This window comes from Trachemys scripta, chromosome 3 (assembly GCF_013100865.1).
Source record: "Trachemys scripta elegans isolate TJP31775 chromosome 3, CAS_Tse_1.0, whole genome shotgun sequence".
Taxonomy (NCBI): Eukaryota; Metazoa; Chordata; order Testudines; family Emydidae; genus Trachemys; species Trachemys scripta.
In genome coordinates this window covers 97,814,142-97,839,833 of record NC_048300.1, presented here as the reverse complement: position 1 = coordinate 97,839,833, position 25,692 = coordinate 97,814,142, and the positions used below count along the sequence as shown (strand labels likewise).

Below are 25,692 nucleotides of genomic sequence, written 5' to 3'. Positions count from 1 at the left end.
AAAAAGCAACAGAGGGTCCTGTGGCACCTTTAAGACTAACAGAAGTATTGGGAGCATAAGCTTTCGTGGGTGAATGCCCACTTCATCAGACGCAAGCTTATGCTCCAATACTTCTGTTAGTCTTAAAGGTGCCACAGGACCCTCTGTTGCTTTTTACATGGTGTTTCATGTAATTTTATAACTTGTAGTGAGGAGAAAACACCTAGAACCATTTGGAAAGAGTACTTTTGTATGTAAACCAATGGATTCCACTGTGATATTCAATGAACAGCTGCTTTTGGAAGGAAATAGTCATTTTTTGTTAGGTTGGTTTTGGTTTTTGGTACAGCAATTAGAAGCATGCTGAAGATGTTATAGCTAGAACAGATGGGAACAGCTCTATTCATTTAAGTATAAGTTTTAAAAAAAATTACAACTCCCTTTCTGAGTTTTTTTGAAATAGTCACTTTCATGTAAGACTCATCAACATGTTTTATACTCTTTCGGCTGTTTCTTTAGCAGAAGTTACTGAACTCTATTGAAAGAGATGTTGCCATCATCATTCAAATTAAAATCGATCTAGATAATGTTGTTAAAAGCAGTCATTCCAAACACAGATGCAAAATGAATGTGTGCCAATTTGAAAAGGACAGCATGAACAGGGAAAAATAAAAAGCCTCTGAGTATTGATGGCTATAATCTTGTTTAGGCTCTTGGGGTCTGGTGAATAGGGCACTAGACTGGAAGTCATAAGACACCAGGGTTATATTCCTGATTCAGACCTATTGTGTGACCTTCGGCAAATCACTTCACTGTTCTGTCTTTTTCCAGTCCACCCTTTGCCTGGCTTTCTATTTTGGGTATGTCTGCACTGCAATAACACAGCTGTAGCTGGCCCATGTCAACTGACTTGGGCTTGTGGAGCTTCTGTAAATTGCATAAAGTTGCAGTATAGACTTCTGGGCTCGGGCTGGAGACTGGGACCCTCCCACCTCATGAGGTCTCAGAGTCTGGGCTCTATCCAGCCTGAGTTTCAGCATCTATACTGCAGTTTTATAGCCCCTCAGCCCAAGTTCCGCGGGCCCAAGTCAGCTGATGTGGACCATCCACGGCTGTTATACTGCAGTGTGGACATATGCTTAGAATGTAAGCTCTTCAGGTCAGGGACTGCCTCTTACTAGGTCTTTATACAGCTTCGTATAATGGAGCCTTAGTTTTAGTTTGGGCCTCTAGGAGCTACTGTTATACAAATAAGGAGAAGTAGGATAAGTTCTGGTAACTTGACTAGGAAGCATCCAAGGAAAACTCAGGTGTTGCAGGCAGAGGAGTTCTTATGATTGAGCAGATAGTACCTATTTTTTTTAAAGGCAGTATTAAATCAGTGACCCAGCATGGAATCTGAGTGGGCAATCTACTGCTTGTGTTGCTCTCTTCAGTTCAATCTTACAATGGAGAGATCATTCAAAACTCTATGGTACTTTCGCAAAAGTAGAGTGCATTAGCATATACACCTCTACCCCGATATAACGCTGTCCTCGGGAGCCCAAAAATCTTACCACATTATAGGTGAAACCGCATTATATCAAACTTGCTTTGATCCGCCGGAGTGTGCAGCCCCGCCCCCTCGCCCCCCCCGGAGAGCTGCTTTACCGTGTTATATCCGAATTCATGTTATATCGGGTCGCATTATATCGGAGTAGATGTGTACTTTATCAACAGGGTCACATAAGAGACTTTCCTACCCTACCAGCATTCAGACATGTAAATGGGGAGAAGGGTTAGAGAAGCAAGTCCTATAGAATACATCATCATAACTGCTTTATATAGTTAAAAGAACACAATACTTTTTTGTGAGTAGAATTGACTTTAATTGTTTCTAAACAAAATAGCTTGTTACTTTTTATAGTTTTGATTATAATTTGATGCCTTTTTAGGCTTGTAACTATTCTAGTTTTTATTATCCATCGTTTCATAAAATATAAAGAAACCTTGTGTATTAATTGTTAACAGGTTTAAGCACTGTGGGTTTTCAAGCCAGCATAACAAATCTTGGAGATGCATTTTTTCACTGTTGCTAATGTACATTTCAGGCCATTCATAGAGTATAAAATCACCAGCTTTTAGAAATTCCCCCGTATGTCCTCTTCCAGCATTCTTTAAGATATAAACCAGTGCCAATTAGTAAAGTTTAATTTTATTTCTCTACTGTTCTAGACAACATCTGGAGAAGATGTACGCGACTTCACTAAGGTGCTGAAGAACAAGTTCCGGTCAAAGAAGTATTTTGCTAAGCACCCACGACTTGGCTACCTTCCTGTGCAAACAGTTCTTGAAGGCGATAACTTGGAGGCGTAAGTTTGAATGAAGCATGATCTCTGCCATGTGGTTCACAAGCCTCTTCCACCCTTAAAAAAAAAACATCAAAAACAAAAATTATGTGGAGCAACAGTAGCAGAACCTCAGTGAGGGAATATTTTTTGTGAACCCTTTTTTGTTTTATCTTAATTTCCTTGCTTGTTTTCTAGAAATAATTTTAAACTTTGGTTGTATAAATATGTTGCCATAAAGTCATGGAATTCAACAAATAGTGATGTTGGAATTCTTTTTTTTTTCTTAACCTTTTCTCATGGAGAACAGTTTTTGTTTTGTTTGTTTTTAACTACTTATCAGGAGAGGCCCCTTTCAGTAGAACAAAATTAAGATGCATTAGAGAGGCAACGAGAATAGTTCCATTAATTGACTTTCCTTTATTTCCTGGGATTTTCAAGTGCTGTAAACAGAATACTTGTCTTAAAGTGAATGAAACTATTCTGTATAGTGAAACATATATGCATGGTTTGCCTGAATATTTGACTGTAGCCATTATCGGTCATTCACTTTCATAACCAGTACAGTACCTCTGTATTTTTAACACCTAATAATAATAATTAATAAAAGACTGAGATAAGCGGTTAAGAAACAAGATCAAATGGCCAGATTTCAAGGTTGTTGAGGGCCTGAAATATACATCAGGGTTTAATCTGGTCCCTGGTTTCAAATGTGAATATATTTCCTGTTTAAAATAGTCTCTCAGTAGTCCATATTTTAAAAACAAAACCATGGAACAATGTGGCATATCATCTGGCACGATTGGTAGTCCATGGTCAGGAGTGGCCAAGGGTTAGAATAGCAGGGATATTTCAGCAGGTCAGGATAAAGGTGTATTGTCAAACTATGAGGGAAGTATACATATAGTCTCTCTGTAAAGGGTGGTTGTAGCTTCCCTTCCATAAGCAATAAAACAGTCCTAAGTATTTTCTCTTTAAAAAAAAAAAACCTCTCCCTTATAGCATTTTTGTTTATTATTTGCTATGTAATAGAAAAATATTGTAGTAATGACCTTGATTTTAGCCTTTTAATTTTTCTACAAATAAGTTGTTATAAGTTCAGTTTCACAGGTAACTTTAAAGAAAAGTTCCAGCAATTAAATGGAAGAAATTCCAAATTTAAACAGGCCAGACATGGTTTTAGATGATTAATTCAATGTGTGATGTGTTTGTGTATTTTTTAAAACTCCCTTTTTTTAAAAATATGCTTCAGTTACTGTCCTATCTTCCATATGGCACACTGCAGTCTGTGTTGCTATTGCTTTTCTGTGTCATAGATGTTGCTAATGTAAATCATCTGGGCGGGCTGATTGGTAGATAGTTTGTGCTTTTACACCTTATTCTTGCTTAATTGCACTAAAGTTTTTGTTCTGTGGTTTTCTTCTTTTCTTTTTTTTTCTTCGTTGCAGTCCTATCACACTCATCAGTATGTGGCCAGAGCAATATGAGTGAGTATGCACAACTCTTGTGTCTAGAAAGCTGAATATGCTGATTGTTTTCTTAATTTGACTAGTTGCTTACCTATTTGTATGACCTGTTATACACACCTGTCCAAAAGCCCACATAACAGCCTATTTTTTTGACAATTTCATCAGTCTTAACTTTTTTAAAAAACCTATCTTGTCTCTGTAATTATATTACATTAGATACTACTAACATTTTTGTGCTTATTTTCTTTTAATAGTCCCTCCCAGTCTCCACAGCTATTTCATGATGACACACACTCCAGGATAGAGCAGTATGCCACCAGGTAAGAAACACACAGACTCTGCATTTTGGGATAGATTCCTGCAGCGTGAAATGTATGTTATGTTGAATGGACAGTATTTATTAAAAAGGTATGACTAAGTCACATGACTTTTTAATACCCAGAGGTAAGTTAAATCTTTCCAGCCCAAGAGTTGGGGAGTTATCCTAACTAAAATTTAATGATATTGAATGAAATACATAGATCAAAATTGTCGTTAATCAGTATAGAATGGATAGTGTTGCAGAATTATTGTGGGATGTTTCTGAGGATGTTAGTTTGTTTCCCCTCTGCTCTCCATCTCTTACCTTCTAATATGTCTAGTCTTCATAAATAAAGACCCAGCATGGAAAGAGAGATAATTTCTCCTTCAGGTTTTTGAGATACTGGTATTACTCATTTTGTCATCGCTGCTAATTGCAAATATCAATTTAACCACTGAACTTCAGCGGAGGGTAAAATAAGTAAGGAATAAACTGCCATTTAATTTGCTTCTGAAACTAACTGAGGAAGTATTGCATTTACTTCCATCCACTTTTAGGATAGGATAGAATAATATATTTGGTTGTAGAATAGTCTCCCAAGAAATACGGTGGAAACTCTGTGATTTCAGTCATAATAATGAAAAAGTAGATGGGACAAAACTCTTTGACAGTTCCTTAGGGAACAATCTTGTATCATCTGGGAAGAAGGACTAGGGATTGGTTAGGTCTTTTTCATCTCTGGTGTCTTGAAATTCTAAGAGATTTCTGCATTGTGCATACTAACTCTTTGGGGAAAGAGTTGCTGACCTAACATAAAATTTTCTTGTTTAGTTACTATACAATATATTCTTTTCTGAAAGAAAATTTTCATTGAATAAGTCATAATTCTTGGAGCATAAATGATTTTCTGCGAAGTAACCTCAGAGCCATTTTGTAAACCTCCCCTCCTTTCACTTGAGGCTACAGCTGTATTTGTAAATTTGTATTTGCAGCTCCAGTTGTAAATAGTGAATTTTCATTCTACGTCAGATGAACAATTTGTTAAAATAGACTGTTGGGTGTCTCAACCTTTTTCTTTCTGGGGTTCCCCCCAACATGCTATAAAAACTTCACGACCCACGTGTGCCACAGTAACTCGTTTTCTGCATATAAAAGCCAGAGTGGCGTTAGGGGTAGCAAGGAGGACAGTTGCCTGGGGCCCCACACCACAAGGGCCACCACAAAGCGACATTGCTCAGGCTTCGGCTTCAGCCCTGGGTGGTGAGGCTCAGGGCTCCAGGCTTCAGATTCGTGTAGTGGGGCTTCAGCTTTCTGCCTTGGGACCCAGCAAGTCTAACACTGGCCCTACTTGGTGGACACCCTGAAACCTGCTTGCGGCCCCTCGCTGGCCCTAGACCCCTGATTAAGAACCATTGGACTATGTGACAGATTCTCTGAGCCAGTACCCCAGTGTGTTTTGCTAGGGCAGAGTTGCTATACTGCCAAGCTCTGCTGAGTGCTGCAGTGACTTTGTGGGCGGTTCAACTCTTTCCGCCCAGGAGAGTGGGAAGTTAAGCACTGGTCAGGAGCAACCCTAGAGGTATGTGCTTACAGTTCACCTTCAGACAACAAAGAAGCTGATTTGTATCTAAAACAGGAGCTTACCAGTTTTGCTTTATGCACTGCAACAGAAATACCTAGTCTCCTCACATTTCATTTCTTTTGTTTTTAAAGGCAATGCAGAGCTTATATCTGCTAGTCAAAATCAAATAATTTGGGATATTGAATTTGTTATCTAAATGCACCACAAAGAAACACAGCTTCAAAACCATCTTAAAAAAACATTGTAGCAATAAAGGAAAATGCAATCAGAAAAGGACCAATTATACATACAAGGGTGGGGGGAGTAACTCTTAAGTGCTACCTATTACCAGCCACATCTTCCTCATTTTGATTTGATAATTAATGTTTTTGTCCTTCCCCTCTAGCCATTAACAGTACAGTACATTATCATAAGCAAACTAGGGAAATATGATCTAGATGAAATTACTATAAGTGGATGCATAACTGGTTGAAAGCCTATACTCAAAGGGCCACTGTCAAACTGGGATGACTTATCTGGTGGGGTGCCGTAGGGGGTCTGTCCTGGCTCCAGTACTTTTCAACATTTTCATTAATGACTTGCAATGGAGTGAAGAGTAGCTTATAAAATGTATGGATGACACCAAGCTGGGAGGGGTTGTGAACACTTTCAAGGAGAGGATTAGAATTCAAAATGATCTTAATAAGTTGATCTGAAATGAACAATAAAGGTATGTGCCACATGATACACTTAGGAAAGAAAAATCAAAAGTACAAATACTAAATGGGGAATAACTGGCTAGAAAATAAGTACTGTTGAAAAGGCAGTGGATCACAAATTAAATATGAGCCAACAATGTGATGCAGTTGCAAAAAAGGCTAATATAATTTTGTTATGCATTTCCAGGAGACATGGGGGGTAATTGTCTTGCTATGCTCAGCACTGGGGAGACATCTGCTGCAATACTATGTACAGTTTTGGGTGCCACACGTCAAGGAAGTTGTGAACAAATTGGAGAGAGTGCAGAGGAGAGCTACAAAAATGATACAAAGTTTAGAAAACCTGACCGAGGAGAAAAAGTTTTAAAAAAACTGGGCATGATTAGTGTTGAAAAAAGAAGACTGAGTGGGGACCTGATAAGTCTTCAGATATATTAAGGGCAGTAACAAACAGCACTGTGATCAATTGTTCTCCATGCCCATTGAAGGTAGGACAAAAAGTAATGGGCTTAATTTACAGCAAGGGAGATTTAAGAAAAACTTTCTAACTCTAAGATACAGTTAAGTTCTGGAATAGGATCGCAAGGGAGATTGTAGAATCCCCATCACTGGAGGTGTTTAAGAACAGGTCAGACAAACACGCAACAGGGTTGATCTTAATATGCTTGGTCCAGCCTCAGCACAGGGAGCTGGACTAGATGATCTCTTCAGGTCCCTTCCAGCCTTACATTTCTATGTTTAGTAAAGGCTAAAATCATAGCACTTTAGTTGCTCAGAAATGTGCCATTCATGTGGAAAAATGTAGCACCAATATCCATGTGACAATAAAAAATAGGTCAGTGATATAATTACACACAAAAACATGCACAACTCCATTGAGCTCAGCTTGAAACCAGACAAAAGCAAAGAAACTTGGATTTAAGAAATAAGTTGGCCTCCATCGGAGTGATGTGTCGGTATTTTTAGGCTGTCCTTTATTCATCCTGTTGACCTTTGATTTTGATTCATAGAGCCCAGGTGAAAACCACACTTTAAGCTTATATTGTAGAGCAGTAAGTGGTACCCTACAAAAGATAATCCCATGAGTCCCATTTGAGATGACTCCACACTAGTCTAACCAATCCTGATTATGGTCATATTGCTGTAGAAAGTAGAGTTGGAAGTTTTTTCTGAACCACATATTACTGATGGATGGGTCCTTGATGATTACAGAACTATAACTGTACCTCGCATGTTAAGAAAGGAAAACAAAATGCTAATTACTTGTATAGCTGGACCGTCTTAAATTCACTAAACTTTTTCTTCTATTAATATATGCTTAAGAGAAGTGAAATTATTTTAGTGACACAGTAGGTCACCTTATATGCTGCATGTCAGTTTTATATGTCTGCATATTAAAACTGGGTTGCTTTTATGTTATTGATCCAACTGGTATTTCTCTTTCAAAATACAGAACATTTATCATTGACCTGAGCTCTTGTGCTGAATTCCCACTTTCAGTTGCTTCAGGAAGGAGTCGAGTGTTTTAAAATATTATTCAACAAATATTGTTCATACTATAAATAGTAACATATTTTGTATGAGTGGCTGGCAGTGACTATTCTGTGTAGGTTGCCTAATCTTTCCATTCTAGGAGTTTGCCAGAAAGATACCTCTCAAGCAAAGACGCAGTACAAGACACAATGCTTACAACCTTATTAAATCAATAAGAATGTAAACAAATGAAGGAGAGGAATGAAGGTGGTCTTTGCAGCAAATCTGCAAAAGCAAAATTGGCTGTAGCTGCTCAATCTCGAGCCTTTTATTCTGATTGGTAGACCCCAAAATCAAAATGGGGTACCTAGTCAGATATATTGGCTGGACCACAAGCCATGTTCCATTCCTGTAGTCCAACCGTTAGAGCTGCCTCTGAGGCAGACTTCAGGTGACCTCTACTGGTTGGTCTCTCTGTCCCAGCTACATACTGAGTCCCACAGGTCTGGGGGATACACCCCTCCTTGCCTACTGTCCCAGCCCAAGCTGAATCAATTTAACCCCTAAGAAAGACGACACTGTCCTCAAAGATACAATATAAATGAAAAATGGGGCAACCTGAGCATAATTCTGGTTTACCTGAACAGAAAAGAAAACTCAGAGTTTAATAAACATAACATACATTCAGCAATTAAGGACCAACACAATATCCCAAGGATAAGGGCTAAGAATTTCTGGAGCAGCGAAGCATACAAATAATAAATAGCAACCAAGAGAACATAATTCTAGACCAGGAGTCGGCAACCTGCGACACGCATGCCAAAGGCAGCATGTGAGCTATTTTTAGTGGCACTCTGCTGCCAGCCGGGGTCCTGGATGAACAGAACCCCAGGCCGGCGCTGGGCTGAGCGGTGCCGGCGGCCAGGACCTTGGCTGGCAGGAGCCGGTGGACGGAACCCCAGACTGACAGCGGGCTGAACCGCTGCCGGTTTGGGGTTCCGTCTGCCGGCCCCGCTCAGCCCGCTGCCGGTTTGGGGTTCCATCTGCTGGCCCCGCTCAGCCCGCTGCCGGCCTGGGGTTCCGTCTGCTGGCCGCCCCGCTCAGCCCGCTGCCGGCCTGGGGTACCGGCAGCCGGCCCCGCTCAGCCCGCTGCCGGCCTGGGGTTCCGTCTGCCGGCCCCGCTCAGCCCGCTGCCGGCCTGGGGTTCTGTCTGCTGGCCGCCCCGCTCAGCCCGCTGCCGGCCTGGGGTACCGGCAGCCGGCTCCGCTCAGCCCGCTGCCGGCCCGGGGTACCGGCAGCCAGCCCGGGGCTCTGCTCCAGGCCTCAGCCCAGCACTCTGCAGCCGCCCCCAGCTGTGGCCCACTGGCCCGAGCCTGGGGCAGTGAGGGGTGCAGACAGGGGCAAGAGGGGGTGTGGCTCAGCATCCCCCACATTAAAAATAGGCTACTGGGATATTTTTAAGTCCTGGTTTGCTGCTTATATCAGACTACATCTGCATTTGACCTTGTGCATTCCCTCTGTTGCCATTTTTTCACCCACTGACAGTTGAGGGGAACATTTGACAAAATGGCAGCTCCTAAGAAAACAAAGTTAGATGTCCGTTCATTTCAGTCTTCTTGGACAGACATGTTTGGATTTATTCAAAAGAAGGACCGTGGTGTTTGTGCTTTCTGTTGTGAAAGTGTTTTGTCGCACATCAAGTGTTCAACGTTTTGAAACAAAATATGAGAAAACCTTTCTTGATGAAGCAGACAAGACTGAATCGATCAAAAAGGCAGTAGCAGGATATGAGAAGCAAAGCAGTGTTTTTAAAAGCTTAAGTGTAAGTAAAAATCAAGCTACAGAAGGAAGTTACGAGATTGCACAGTGCATTGCAAAAAACAGAAAGCCGTTTACAGATGGGAAATATATAAAAGAATGCTTCTTCCATTATTGTCAGTCAGTTATTGGATTTGAAAATGTTAAGAGACATCCTTAGAATTTTGTAGACTCCAAGAGGGTGGTTCTATAGAAATATTCAGAGTAATAAGTGGAGTTGTCTGTGTCACCCATTGATATACACACACGATTATATGTTTCTAGAATGTCTTGTATTCCTTTTATGCAGTGACAACTACTGAATAGACGTGAAACAATTTCTAATGCATCTTTAAAGAAACAAATTACCAAGATGATGTTTGCTTCATGAGCATTCAATTTAAATGATTCATACTGTGTTCTTTATCTTATTCTTTCCATAACGCTGTGCAAACTATACAATAACAAGATAACATATCTGCAAGATAGCATGACAAAAACATTTATATTCATAATTTATAAAAATGTAATACCCAAACTTTTTAGATTAATTCCATTAAAATGGGAAATACAGGCAATGGCTCCCCAGTTATTCTATATTAATTTATGATTTTTCCAGGAATGTGTCTGTTAATACTTTATAGGTCAGTTTGTCCATTGTGCAATAGTATTTATGTGAGCATAGCTTCAGAGGTTGCACGATGATTGTGATAATGCTAATGAAAATCTAATGGTCTTCTACTGGATTGCCAAAAAATGTACTTGCTGCAGATGAATGGTCAGGTAGAATTTGTTAATTCTCATAAAGTTTTCTCATAAAAGTCCATCTGTATCAGTGGTTCAGACCACCGAGCGCTCTTTTCTGTGGATGCCACCATATTTTCTAGCTATGTTAAAATACTTGGAACACCTTAGTTATTAGAGTATGTTTTTGTTATCCATCCATCCATATTGTCTTTTCTGTGAACTGCCAGCAGTTTAGGGGTTCAACCCTCATCACCTGCAAGGATTGGCATATCTGGAATACTCCCAAATAGAATGATCCCAGTCTGATTTCTCCACCTGGTCTCCCAAAGTCACATTTCTCTTTTCTTTCAGGCTGGCTCAAATGGAAAGGACCAATGGCTCCTTGTTGACGGACAGCAGCTCCACCACAGGAAGTGTGTAAGTAAATCATGCAATTAGAGCTACTGGGAAAGGCCAACTTATTTGATTATAAATGTCTAATTAATATAATCTTCATTGGTTGCAGTGCCGAATTTTAGTCCCAATCAAAGGAGATAATAAATGGGACCCAGAAAAGCCTGCATAAATTTCATGCTTCCAAGCAGTAATGGTATAAATTGGCAGTGTTTGTTTAGCTTGATGTGTCATTTAGTGAAGTGGTTCTGCCTCAAGAAATTGGGTCATTTCAGCTGAAAGGCGCATATAAATTCATTCTAGTTTGTCCCTTTCCTAGCTTGGCCCATTAATTTAAAAGAAAAAAGTTATTCACTAAAGGAATATACAGTGCTAGAACAGTGTTGTTACCTATGCAGAACAATTATATTGATTTTGCCGGCTATTGGCTCATCTACATGTAGACATGCTTACTAAAAAGACCACGTTGTTGTTAACATTATGAGATATTTTGCTTGTGAAAAATTTTAATTGAGATGAACTGATGTGCTGAATAAAAAAGAAAGAGATCAAATTCCTGGTAGATTAAATATGAATAATAATTTTTCATTGTTAAGCAAAAATATTTGAAAAATGTGTTATGTCTTTGCCAAGACCCAAAGTGTGAGCTTTGTGAACTATCCAAGCATTGGAAGATAGATCCTGGCTCTTTTTAGGTAATTGTGATATTATCAGCCCTTGCAGGGGAAAAACACAGATCTTTGTTGTTCGACTTTCATTAGGTAGAAAGCGCTTTCATTTTTAAAATGAATTTATTTATTATTATTTTAAAACCTAATCATGTATTAAGTTTAAGTATGAATTTCATTAGTGATTTGAGATCGCAAAAAGTTTGTTTCAAAGAAACATTTAAGTTTACCTTGAAGTCTTCTCCATACTCCTGCACACTTGGCGCTCTCTCGCTCTCATTATTTTTAAGCTACTAAATCCGTTTCACATATTTCTTTACTAGTGAATTCATCAGTGATTGGAATGCAGAGAGCTGTCCTTTCTTGGTTCACTTGAAAAACTTGCAAACTCACTGCCTTTTGGCGTGTATTCATAAAAGGAAAAATTGAAAGCTGTTAAATTGCTATATTTCCCAATTAATGAGTCTAATCAGGTGGCGAGACAGAGACACCATGTATTCTAACTTTAAAACATAATTCATCTATTGACTGTTGTAAATCTCCCTCTTTTGCCCTAAGCTTTTGAACGTTTAAAACCCTTGGGTCTGAAATTGGTCACAAGTCTCATAACAAAGGTTAATTCAGTAGATTCTGTATATTATGATGCTGGGATGACTTCCAAATTTAGGTCCCGATCCTGTAGAGAAAAGTTACACGTTATTAAGTATTTGTAAGAGCAGAGCCATAGGGGTCAAGGAGGGCAGTTTTTCCAGTTGCGCCCTGGTTCTGTTTACAGGTATTTTTCAGGCTTTATTTGAGATGTGCCTGAACTGAAATAGTTGGATCCAGATTTCAACCCACATAAAATTCAAAAGTGTAGTGATTAAAATTTTGATTTGGCCCTGTGAAAGTCTGCTGGGGTTTCCAGAATTCTGAGTTACTGTTACTCCTCTCAGCCTCAGCAGGTGAAAGTTTTGCTACTGCTAAGCTGTGTGACAGCTCCCTGACACACCAGCTTGTCTGTCCTGCCAGCAAACTCTTCATGACTCTGCCAGCCCAGACCTTGTCTTACAGGTAACAAACAGTGAACCCCAACTCCTGAGTTCCCCAGAGATGTCTCCCTGCCGTGTCCACCCTCTTACAGAATGCTCACAGAAGTTAAGTTCGCTGCTCTTTAAAGAGGCAGTAAGCAACAGCTCTTTAATTTAGCTGGGATTTGACAAACACTCTTACTTCAATCACAGCACTGTGTTGGTTTATATTATTAGTAAAACGAGTTTATCTAATGAAAGGACATAAGATTAAGTGATACCAAGTATAAGGAAGAAAGATAGAAAGGGGTGCAAGCAAACAAAAGTAAAAATACACTTCTAAGACCAAAACCTGATTTAATAAATTACAGTCTCTTGTTCAAAGAAGTGTTTCTCACCAAGTCTCTTTTCCAACATAGGTCCTGGCCAGAGAGTCTGGTCAGCTTTCACAGAGCTCAGTTCCTTTACCTCTTCAGGTGAAGAATACCAAAATGCCTTTCTGTTTCCATTTATATCTCCCAAAGTTTACTGACCCTGTTACAAGAACCAGGACGTCTTCCTGCTGTTCTTCTCTTCCTGTTGACTTCCCATCCTCCCCCACTGATTCATATGTAAACAGGGCTTCCATTGTTTTGATTCCATAATGCTTAATTTTACATTGGAGGCAGCTGTCCTCCTTCCTATCTGGGAGAAAACCTGTTTCTCCATGTGTTTGGTCACACATTAAAGCATAATATCCGCGAGTATCCATAATTCCTTATATAATGTTAATGCATATATTTCACAATGGTATTAATCAACAGTGTGTCACAGGTTTACTGAATACACTTTTATAATACTGTAATATAGTATACAATTAGTTGATTCAATTGCTTATCATTTGAGATTCAGACCCCCTTTGTATGGCCCTGTAAACCCTTGAAATGTGTTGTTCTGTAGCATTTCCCCAGATAAAGTTTCTCTCTTCTGCTGGGGTACGGGCAGCATGCTGTCTTCTTCCCCGCTTGCTAGCTTTATTTACCTTCTATGTAAATGTACCTTCATTGTCTCCACTTGACAAGCAAGTGCACATTCTTTATCTAAGGCAGATTGGGCTTGTGCATTGCTTTCCAAACACATTTTAAAAACATAATTCTAGTACATATTTATTATTCTTTGTACATACCCCATACATATACCACTCAATGATTCAGTATCAGCATCTTACCAGTTTGTATATGATACCTTACATGAAATCTTTTAGATTCAGATTATGACAATAGTGTGTTGGGTATAGTGAGTATGTCAGGCTTGACAGGACTCGATGACACAGAGTGGTGAACCATCAATGGGCCTCTGTCACAGGCCCATTGTAGATATAGAAGACATCTGTGAAATTCAGCTCCAGATCCCAATTCATGTCCTGAACTTCCGTAATACCTGGGATTTTGGTTCAGGCCCATTTGTAGGTTTTTTAGATACAATATACCATAGAAACGAAATCTCTGGATGTGAATAACTTGAACTTTATGGGGTGGCTGAAATTTAGGTCAAAAATTTTCATCTCAGGCTCATCTAATATAAACATATCTGGGCAAAATCCCTCTATCTTAGTGCATTCTGCTGGGCCTCCGGAGATAATTACTGATTTGTAAATCAAATTCCGTACTTCTCATTAGCAGAGCTCTGTTCTTTGATATTATTTTATTGGTCCCTGAGAGTCCTTCAGTTTATTGCAAACTTGTAATAGGGGCAAAGTCACTTTTAACATTGAAAAATTCTGGAACATGTTGTATGGTTCAGAGGTCATTTTTCAGAGAATTTGCTTTTTCTTCTGTCTTATCCTGGACTACACTATAATTTCTCTTCTGCCTGAAACTCAGTTCTCATAACCTGACAATATAACATGAAGTTCACTAAAATATAAACATTTTCCTCATTTAAAGCCATATTAGCAAGTTTTAGAAAGCATGGAAAGTGTCCAGTGCAGAGCGTCCAAAATGTCCCTAAAACAATATATTAGGATCTTCCTGATGTAAATATGTTAAAGGAGAGGAGAATTTTTTTCCTTCATAGCCTTTGCTACAGTACATTCTGGAAGAATATTCTAAACATTTGGATAAGGGGGTCCTGTTAATTTTTCTTCTAGGTTAATTTGGTTTTAGCTAGGGCTGTCGATTAATCACAGTTAATTCATGTGATTAACTAAAAAAAATTAATTGCAATGAAAAAAATTAATTACAATTAATCACACTGTTAAACAATAGACTACCAATTGAAATTTATTACATATTTTGGATGTTTTCCTACATTTTCAAATATATTGATTTCAATTACAACACAGAATACAAAGTGTACAGTACTCACTTTATATTATTTTTATTACAAATTTTTGCACTGTAAAAATGATAAATTGTATCAAATTTCAATTCACCTCAGATGAGTACTGTAGTGCAATCTCTATCATGAAAGTGAAACTTACAAATATCATTTTTTGTTACATAACTGCACTCAAAAGCAAAACAATGTAAAACTTTAGAGCCTACAAGACCACTGAGTCCTACTTCTTGTTAAGCCAATAGCTAAGCGAAACAAGTTTGTTTACATTTGCGGGAGATAATGCTGCCCACTTCTTAATTAGAATGTCACCTGAAAGTGAGAACAGGCATTCACTTGGCACTGTTGTAGCTGATATCCCAAGTTATTTACATGCCAGATGCACTAAAGATTCATATGCCTCTTCATGCTTCGGACATCGTTCCAGAGGACATGCTTCCATGCTGAAGACACTCATTAAAAAAATAATCTGTTGTTAAATTTGTGACTAAACTCCTTAGGGGAGAATTGTATGTCTCCTGCTCTGTTTGACCCACATTCTGCCATTTATTTCATGTTATATCAGTCTCGGATGGTGACCCAGTACATGTTGTTTGTTTTAAGAACATTTTCACTGTAAATTTCACAAAACACAAAGAAGGTACCAATGTGAAATTTCAAAAGATAGCTACAGCACTTGACCCAAGAGTTAAGAATCTGAAGTGCCTTCCAAAATCTGAGAGGGACGTGGTGTGGAGCATGCTTTCAGAAGTCTTAAAAGAGCAACACTCTGATGCAGAAACTACAGAACCCAAACTGCCAAAAAAAGAACATCAGCCTTCTGCTGGTGGCATCTGACTCACATAATGAAAATGAACATGCGTCAGTCCGCACTTCTTTGGATCGTTATCTAGCAGAACCCGTCATTAGCATGGACACACATCGTCTAGAATGGTGGAAGCATCAAGAGACATATGGATCTTTAGCACATCTGCCATGTAAATATCTTGCGACGCCGGCTTCAACAGTGCCATGCAAATGCCTATTCTCACTTTCAGGTGCCATTGTAAACAAGTCGCAGGCAGCATTATCTTCTGGAAATGCAAACTAATTTGTTTGTTTAAGCGATGGCTGAACAAAGAAGTAGGACTGATTGGACTTGTAGGCTCTAAAGTTTTACATAGTTTTATTTTTGAATGTAGAATTATATAAAACTTTAGAGCCTACAAGTCCAATCAGTCCTACTTCTTTGTTCAGCCAATCACTCAAACAGTGAAAGAGAGAGAGAAAATTTTTGACAATGCTGTTGAACCTTCAGGATTTTGCTATTTCTCACAGCAACGCTAGGTCAAGGGGGGAAATATAATTATCACCAGCACATTCAGGTTAGTGCATAAGATTTAATTTATTATCTGATTTTCTCAATCAAATAGAATCATGAATACACCAGAGCTCAGAATGATTCTGTCAAAAAGACTTGATCTTTTTTTAGAGCTTAAACTGAATGCTCTGAAAGACGTGGGAAACTACACCCATTTGCCCCTTATTCTCCATATACTTATGCATACAATGTATACACACCTATTTAAAGACATTCTCACACACACACACAAAAGCATGTTTCAAGTGCAGATTTCCATTGCTTGTTACGTGAGATGCCCCTCTCTTAAGTTTGACCTTCCTGCAGCTCATTTTTACATCTTAATGCTGTCATTCTGCTAAATGGCGCAGGCACTAAACATTACAGTGCAGTCTGATAACTTCTCCATCTTCATGATCCTGATTTTGAATCAAAGTAAGCTGAAAATCTTCAGTGGAATAACTACTGAAAAAGGCTGAGGAGTTAATTTTGATGCTTTGCTTTTATTCTGGTTGTTGCCTACCATCCCCTATCAGTTCTGGAGAGGAAAGTGGAATGGATTCTCAATATCAAAAGATTTGTTTGCCAGAGTGCATTTGCTGCTTCCTTGTCTTGTAGGCCATTCTGTCATCATGAAACCCTGAATTAAAACTCCAGTGCCACTAATAGATCTATCTTAATTACTGTCATGAGATTTGTTAGTGCAGACACAAGGTCCTGCCTTTCAGACCAATAATTTAGCAAGGCAGACAGAAGGTTGAGGGAGAGATACATAGCAAAGATTCATCTTTTCCTTAAATAGATTTCTTCCTTTATCTGGTGTTCATTGAACAGGAATGTTATCTGTAAGAGTATGCTGCTTATAATGGACAAATCAATACTTCCAATCTCTGTCCTCTATATTCCGTGTGGGGTAGCCACAGTGAGAGAGAAGTGGAGCAAATCTCCTCTGTCCTGAATGAATATGATTGTGGAGTTTGAAATAAAAAAACTACTACATTTTTTTTTTTTTTTTTTGGTGAGGTTGTATTTATCTGTTGCAGTCACACCAGCTAGTAGGAGTACCGTGAGGGTTCTGTCAGTAATTATTGTTTGTAAATTTCATTTTTCAGTGTCTTATAAATGTTATGTAAAAATTCACAGATTATCAAATCTTACCAGAAATGACAGAATAGGACTGTAACATATAAAAACTCAGCTTTGGGAGCACTTTTTTAAAAAGTTCTATTTTAGATGTCAGTGCTTAATGAATAAACTTGTAATTTAGACAGTGCCTTTTTGGTATCTATTTAAAAACTAATTAAAGTAGCCAAATGGAAATATTTGACTTCGTGTATCACCTGAACTTTGTGTTACGTAACATATAAGTATTTGATTGAAACCCCCAAACTTTCATATCATAATAACAAGGAGTAAATCAAGCTAGAGTCAAGCAGTGGAAGCCCATGTAATGGGCAGTGAGTAGTTTACTCTAACATGGGAATTAGTGTACAGGAAGTCGTACTGGAAGCAGCTACTCCATGAGCTTACACCAGTTAGTTCTTGGTAGAAGCAATCCTCTAATAAAGTACTGCATACGTTTGTGAATATTTTGGCATTGTCTCTAGGAGGTTACCTAATAGCGATGGTCTTCTGTACAGATTTTGCTGCGTATGCAGCGAGCGATCAAGAAACGCCCTTGCCTCAGCAGTGTACCCAGTTGAAAAAGGTTTAACATACATACACACTCAATTTATGTTCGTAATTCTCATTAGCACTTAAATACATTACCAAAATGCATTGGTGAGAATAGAGGATGCCCTTCATGATGATGGCTTAATGCATCTTTGAGAAGTCATTGCCGTCCATAAAGGTGGCTTGTAATTCGCATATATGAGTGTTTAACTCCTCTTGGTTACCAACCACCACAGCTGTGGTTTTTCTCTCATCAAAGGAGTCTGCTTTTAAGCAGCTATTTTTTCAAATCATTAAAATGTGACTCTGCAAGCCTTTTTTAAAAAGACATACTTCACAAAGCTGTTAGATCATTGGTGGTATCAAGTACATTTACATGAGCTATTTCCATCTGTGTTGCTTTGTTACTCTAGAGAGGATGAACATGCCCTCATCCAGCAGTACTGTCAAACTCTGGGAGGAGAATCACCTGTGAGTCAACCGCAGAGTCCTGCACAAATCCTGAAGTCAGTGGAAAAGGAAGAACGGGGAGAGTTGGAGCGCATCATTGCCGACCTCGAGGAAGAGCAAAGGTTTTGTCATCTTCCCGTGCAGTGTCTGAACTGGCATTTCATTAACTCTGTTTTAATCATGCACACATTGCATAATCATTGTTTGGAGATAATGAGAAAAGGGCCTAAAATGGGCACTGGAGTCAGTTTCCGGTGAAAACCGGATCAGAGCGTTAGCTCTTCACGATGGCCCTTTGTAAGTTAAGTTGTTGTGCCTGTGATCAGACAGTCTAACAAAGTCGCAATTTCACTCCTCCTTGTTTGTGCTGCAGCTGTCTAATTTATCATACACTTTGAGCATAGACTTTATCTTGGTATAAGGTACTTCGGCTCCACAGCTATAGATAATGAAAAGATTCACTGAATTAGGGGAAATATATTAAATTATGTTGTCATATAAGCTGTCATGAAATGTAATCTCCTTTTTCTTTTTATAATTGTGTTAGGAGCCTCCAGGTGGAATATGAGCAGCTAAAGGAACAGCATCTTCGGAGAGGAATAAACCCTCTTGCCTCCCCTCCAGACTCCATTGTGTCTCCCCAGCACACTTCTGAAGATGCTGAGCTCATTGCTGAGGCCAAACTCCTAAGGCAGCACAAAGGTCGTTTGGAGGCCAGAATGCAAATATTGGAAGATCACAATAAACAGCTGGAGTCTCAGCTTCACCGGCTCCGACAGCTGCTTGAGCAGGTACAATAAGTGGCAGTGCCCTCCCGCAACTCTTATGCCTGTGAGATGGCATTCATGTCAGCGTTGAATTTTTTGGCATTCAGTGCAAATGCCTTGAATGTTTTGTAGACATTTCTCCCTTAATTATCTTACTCTGTTGTCTTCAGTTTTATTGATGGGATGGAAAACTTGAAGCAAAATGATGCTTCAGAAATCCCCCATCAGTGAAGCCTGTCATATGAGGCAAATAAAACATTTTCTATCCCTAAAACGGCTAGTTTTGGCACCCTCCTGCCAAAAACCACATAATTATCCGGCATGTTCAACATGCTGCTAATATGGCTGACTGGCTGGCTTGATTGATTTACAATGTCTTTCCAAGAGCTCAAGGCATTTTTGACATCTATGAAAGTTTCAGAACTACTTAAATAACAAAAATAAGTGCAGCAATTTTCTCAAAACAAATAAAAAGTGAGGAAAAAATATCCCTATCCCCCTCCAGCCAGTGGGCCCCATCCACACAATACACTTGTCTAGCCCTTATCTCTCTTCTCCTTATCACTCCTTTCCCCAATTCTTGATCTGGCTGTTAAAGTTGGCATTGCACCTTTGTTCAGAATTATAATGATAGAGAGGACCAAGAGATTTGTCTCACAGGCAGTGAAGAAATTAATTCCTAAGGAAAATGGGGAAAACTAGACAATTCTTTCAGTAGCTCTTTCGAGTAGCACATATATACATCCGGTATGTGCAGTAAAATGATGGTGTAGCTACAACTGAATGTTGCAGTAGAGAAACCTACCACTTTATTGAAAGTGCCAATAACTATGGGGTGGGTTTTTTAATTATTGAAATGTGCACACACAGCTTCTATAGATTGCAAGTCTTGTCTAGGTACAGAAAAAGCTGTAAAAGCTTTTAAGCATTGTTTTGATTGCACTGTTTTGGATCTGGGGACTTAAGAAATTTGCAGAGATGATACATCATCTTTCCCTTCTAGATCACCAGTTCAGATCAATCCTAGTTCAATGTGACAAATATTCCCTGGCCTAGGTGGGCCTAGTGAGTGGTCTTAGTCCAGTTCTGAGTGAACCAGTTGGCCACATCAGATAAAACAGACATCACACTTGGCATTCTATTCTATTCTATTGTTGGCACCTAAGCACTAATTCGTACCCTTGTTGGCAGTCCTGGAAGAAAGGTCAAGAAATAAACAGTTCCAAAGACTGAACGACTTTCTCATCTCTGCAGGTAGTCCTGGCAGAACAGTATTAGGATGCACCTGCCACAGTGGTGTATCTATTCTGCTAACAGAGGACTTCAGTTCAGTGGTGTAGTGTTTAGTTTACCCACTTTTTTTGGTATTCCAGGCTGGACAGTGGCATATTCCCCAAATGAGAAGTGGGTAAACTCAATTTACTGTTACAGCTTCATTCGCTGTTGTTGTTGTTTGGGCTTTTTCACCAAGACTCAAGTGGCTTAAATATTTAGATAGGAAAATGGGAATTGATGCAGTGGTTCTTCTTCAAGTGATTGCTCATATTGATTCCAGTTAGGTGTGTGCGCACTGCGTGCACTGTCGTCGGAAAGCTTTTTCCCCTAGTAGCACCCATCAGGTCGGCTCTGGAGCCCCCTGCAGTGGTGCCTCTATTGCACTCAATATATGACCCTGCTGACCCAGCGCTGCCTCAGTTACTTCTTGCTGCCAGTGATGGTCATTGGAACTGCGGTGGCTTGCTTAGCAAGTTCTCCTCTCATTCTCCTAGCCTTTCAGTTCGCTGTAGTTTTAATGTTAGTTGTAGTTCTAGTTAGTGTGACAAAGTTCCTCCTCTATCTTGGTGGGTCCTGTGCTTATTGGCGGATTTTCTTGCCTCAGAGATTCACCATGTGGGTTAGGGAACAGCCCAGAGACCTTCCCCTCTGGAAGAACCCACAGTCCAGGTCAATTGGGAGGTTTGGGGGGAACCCGGGCCCGCCCTCTACTCCGGGTTCCAGCCCAGGGCCCTGTGGGATGCAGCTGTCTATAGTGCCTCCTGTAACAGCTGCATGACAACTACAACTCCCTGGGCTACTTCCCCATGGCCTCCTCCAAATACCTTCCTTATTCTCACCACAGGACCTTCCTCCTGGTGTCTGATAATGCTTGTGCTCCTCAGTCCTCCAGCAGCACACCCTCTCACTCTCAACTCCTTGCGCCTCTTGCTCCCAGCTCCTCACACTCGCACCACAAACTAAAGTGAGCTCCTTTTAAAAACCCAGGTACCCTGATTAGCCTGCCTTAATTGATTCTAGCAGCTTCTTCTTAACTGGCTCCAGGTGTCCTAATTAGCCTGCCTGCCTTAACTGGTTCTAGCAGGTTCCTTATTACTCTAGTGCAGCCCCTGCTCTGGTCACTCAGGGAACATAAAACTACTCATCCAGTGACCAGTATATTTGCCCTCTACCAGACTCCTGTATCCCACTGGTCTGGGTCTGTCACATTAGTTATTGATGTTAATAGAGGTTAGCTGTTGGGAACGGGCGTCTCCCCTTTGGGACTCGGGGCAGGCCTCAGATCCAAGGATTCAAACCCTGCAAGTCCTGCAGTAAGCCCGAGCCACTGGGCGACCCCCACGACGCTTGTCTAAAGTGTCTGGGGCAGACGCACCAAACCAATAGGTGCAGGATTTGTGAAGAGTTTCGCCCTAGAACAAAAAAGGAGCAGGACTTCCATTTATGGAGGCAGCGCTGAGACCACAATCCATGTTGGCGCAGCAAGACCCAGCACAAAGTTAATTGGTGCAGAGCGCTCCGGCATTCGTGGCAGAAGCAGCATCGCAGAAAGATGCTGGGCACAGAGACCAGCGCCACCGCCACTCCCCAGTGTCGAAGTCGGTGGGAACTGTCTGGCCATGGTCCCATTCCCTGGCGCCATGGAAGCAGGGTAGGAGCAGATTTCCACCTTCGAGACTCACTCCTTCGGAGCTGGCCAATGGGGCGTGTCCAGGCACCGAGAGCTTTGAAGCCAGCACTGTCGACATCGGCCCCACAAAGGGGACCGTTGAGTCCGGTGCCATTGGACTCCCCAAGCCATGTGGTGGAAGAGGTGGGGCTACCATCCACCCCAGACACTTTTGAGGCCGCAAGGGATCTCATTGCCATGATGGCACCATGGTCCCTGGCCCTCCGCTACAAGCCTCCAACGCCACCAAAGGCAGCACCATCCCAAGGCAAGCCAGCAATGTTCCGTCTGCCTGCATCTCCAAGGCACTGCTCGCCGGTATCAACAAGGAGGCACCACTCTGAGTCGTGGCACCGATCCATCTCACCACGCTGCTCGGACTCGTGGCACCAGTTGGACTCGTGGCACCACTCACCATCCCGGCACCAATCCCCGCCTTGGCAGCGGTCCTGTTCTTGGCACCGGTCAAGGTCTCAACCTTTTCGGCAGGAAGGTCTATTCCACCAGGGGCTTACAGCTCTAGGATTGCTAACAGTAGGCATCCTGAGCAGGTACAGCTTCAACTCCTGGAACTCCATGCTAAAATTTAGGGAGCTGTTACGCTCATAAGAATGGCCATACTGGGTCAGACCAAAGGTCCATCAAGCCCAGTATCCTGTCTACCGACAGCGGCCATTGCCAGGTGCCCCAGAGGGAATGAACCTAACAGGTAATGATCAAGTGATCTCTCTCCTGCCATCCATCTCCACCCTCTGACAAACAGAGGCTAGGGACACCATTCCTTACCCATCCTGTCTAATAGCCATTAATGGCCTTAACCTCCATGAATGTATCTAGTTCTCTTTCTCGGAGTCCAGGAGGAGTTTGGGACTATTGTTGAGGAGGGCAAAGCGGTGGCGTGGACCTCTTTACAGGCCTCACTGAACGCTGCAGACTCAGCGGCGCGCACCTTGTCCTCCAGCATAGCCATGAGGAGGAGCTCATGGCTGCAGGCCTCGGGTCTGCCACCCGATGTTCAGCAGACCCTCCAAGACCTGCCCTTTGATGGGGTGGGATTATTTGAGGCACAAACTGACTCCAGGCTGCATAGTCTAAAAGACTCAAGGGCTACGCTGAAGTCACTGCAGGTGCACACCCGGCTACTCAGAGGAAATATTTTAAACCACAGCCCCCTCAATGTCCCTACCAACCTTGTCCTAGACAGGATTTTTCTAGGAAGCGCGGTAGGAATGGCAGGCGGAAGCCATCCCAGCCCTCGTCCACTCAAGGCCACGTGTGCACCTCTTCGGGCTCCAAGCAGGCCTTTTGAAGGTGCGTCCAGGGACAGCATGTCAGACTATGGACCAGATCCTCAACTCTGTTTTCTGAACCGTCTATCCCACTTCTAGTGTGCTTGGTCCCAAATAACATCAGACCGCTGGGTTCTTCACATGGTAGAAGTGGACTATTCTCTCCAATTTTGCTTCTCCCCTCCCTCTTTACCCTCCCTTCCCCATCCATCTTCAGGGACCCTTTCTCATGAGCAACTCCTTATCCAGGAGATGCGGGCGCTCCTCGCTGCAGGGGCAGTGGAGGAGGTTCCTCAGGAGTTAAGGGACAAGGGATTCTACTCCCATTATTTCCTAATCCCCAAAGCCAAAGGGGGTTTCAGACCCATTCTAGATCTGTGGGGTCTCAACAGATTCATGGTGAAGCTGAAGTTCCGCATGGTCTCCCTGAACTCGATCATCCCCTCTCTGGATCTGGGAGACTGGTTCGCCGCCTTTGATCTCCAGGACACGCACTTTCATATGTCCATACATCCTGCTCACAGACGATACCTCAGGTTTGTGGTCAATAACAACCACTTCCAGTTTATGCTTCTCCCCTTCGGCCTGTCCACAGCCCCTCGGGTATTCACCAAGTGCATATCAGTCGTTGCTGCCTTCTTTCGCCGGAGGCAGGTGCAGGTGTATCCGTAACTCAACGACTAGCTGCTCTGGAGGCACTCCAGGGACCAGGTAGAAATGCAGATACATATCGTGAGGTCCATGTTCATCAGGCTGGGCCTTCTTCTCAACGAGAGCAAGTCGAATCTGATACCAACTCAAAGGGTAAAGTTTATCAGGGCAGTGCTGGACTCAGGTTGTGCCAGAGCATTCCTGCCAGAGACCCATTTTCTAACTATCTCGGACTCCATTCAAAGTCTCCAACGGTACCCCACCGCCACAACAAAAGCCTGCCTGAGACTATTCAGTCACATGACATCTTGTACATACATGGTACAACATGCCAGGATGCATCTCAGACCTCTCCAGATTTGGCTTGCGTCAGCGTACCACCCGGGATGTGACAGTCTGGACTCTGTGGTCACTCTTCTGGGTCACGTCCTCCAGTTCATGGGCTGGTGGCTCAACTAACAAGACATGTCCCTGGTAACGTACATGTCGGTGCTGGGGTGGGGCCCTCATCTGGGGGACCTTCAGACGCAGGGCCTCTGGTCTCAAGATGAGCTCACGCTCCACATCAACATCAAGGAGCTGAGAGTGGTTCAATTAGTGTGACAGACCTTCCAGATCCACTTGAGTGGTTAATGTGCAGGAGTCATGACGGACAACATGACTGCAATGTTTTGCATAAACAAGCAGGGTGACACCCATTCCTTTCCCCTCTGTTAGGAAGCCCTTTAGCTGTGGGAGTTCTGCATTGTGCCAATTAAAGAAATTTGCAGGGTGGCGATGTGGTCCTCAGTGCACACATTTGCCACTCACTACACCATAACCCAGCATGCTAGAGACGATGCAGCCTTTGGCATAGCAGTGCTCCAGTCTGTCGTTCCATAACTATGACCCCACCTCCGAGGTAGGGCTTGGGAGTCACCTAACTGGAATTGATATGAGCAAACACTCAAAGAAGAAGCAGTTACTCATCTTCTGTTGTTCTTTGAGATGTGTTGCTCATATCCATTCCAGACCCACCCGCCTTCCCCTCTGTCAGAGTAGCCGGCAAGAAAGAACTGAGGAAGCACCAGGTCGGCAGGGTCATATATTGAATTCCATAGAGGTGCCACTCCAGGGGGCTCCACAGCTGACCCGATGGGTGCTGCAAGTGGAAAAACTTTCAGACGACTGTGTACATGGCACACACACCTAATTGGAATGGATATGAGCAACGCATCTCAAAGAACAACAGTTACAAGAAGGTGAGTAACCGTTTCTTCCTATCAGTGATCCATCTAATCCAGTATCTTGAGATGACAGTGGCCATTACCTGGTGCTTCAGGGGAAGATTTTTTTAAACTTCCTTTATAGATGGTTGTGCAGTAACATGCTCATCAGGGAAGTTTCTATAGAACTGCAGATAGTTAATAATTAGCCTGCATCCTAAAATATGAGGGTTTACATTCCTTAAAACTCTTTATTCTGTCCAATATAACTGTGGATAGTCTTACTGTTCATATAATTGTGTAATCCTTTTGGAATCCTCATAAGCTCTTTTTCTCAATAATATCATTGGGCAGTTAAGGTGAATTCTGTGTCATGCAACAATAACAAAATTACGTGTGGCAGGTTTGCCTTTTAATTTTATTGTGTCCCCCCTGGTTCTTTCTGACTGGATAAATGGAAGAGCACAATTCACCTTCACTCTACAATTCATTATTTTAAACTCATCTATCATGTCACCTCTTCTCTGACCTAAATAGATCTAATTTCCCTTTGTCTTCATATGAGAGTCATTTGATGCTTCTAATCATCATGGCTGCCCTTTTCCAAGCCATT

At 41.6% G+C, this 25,692-nt stretch overlaps 1 protein-coding gene across 1 annotated transcript in view; it reads left to right on the top strand.

Moving 5' to 3' along the window:
* The window catches only part of UTRN (utrophin), a 501,770-nt gene that overhangs the window by 460,366 nt on the left and 15,712 nt on the right, over positions 1-25,692 (top strand). Inside the window, exons 66-71 of the mRNA XM_034766878.1 lie at positions 2,194-2,330; positions 3,755-3,793; positions 4,030-4,095; positions 10,725-10,790; positions 18,187-18,345; positions 18,771-19,014. Of these exons, the coding sequence (XP_034622769.1) occupies positions 2,194-2,330; positions 3,755-3,793; positions 4,030-4,095; positions 10,725-10,790; positions 18,187-18,345; positions 18,771-19,014 (711 nt within the window). The remainder of the gene's footprint in view (positions 1-2,193; positions 2,331-3,754; positions 3,794-4,029; positions 4,096-10,724; positions 10,791-18,186; positions 18,346-18,770; positions 19,015-25,692) is intronic.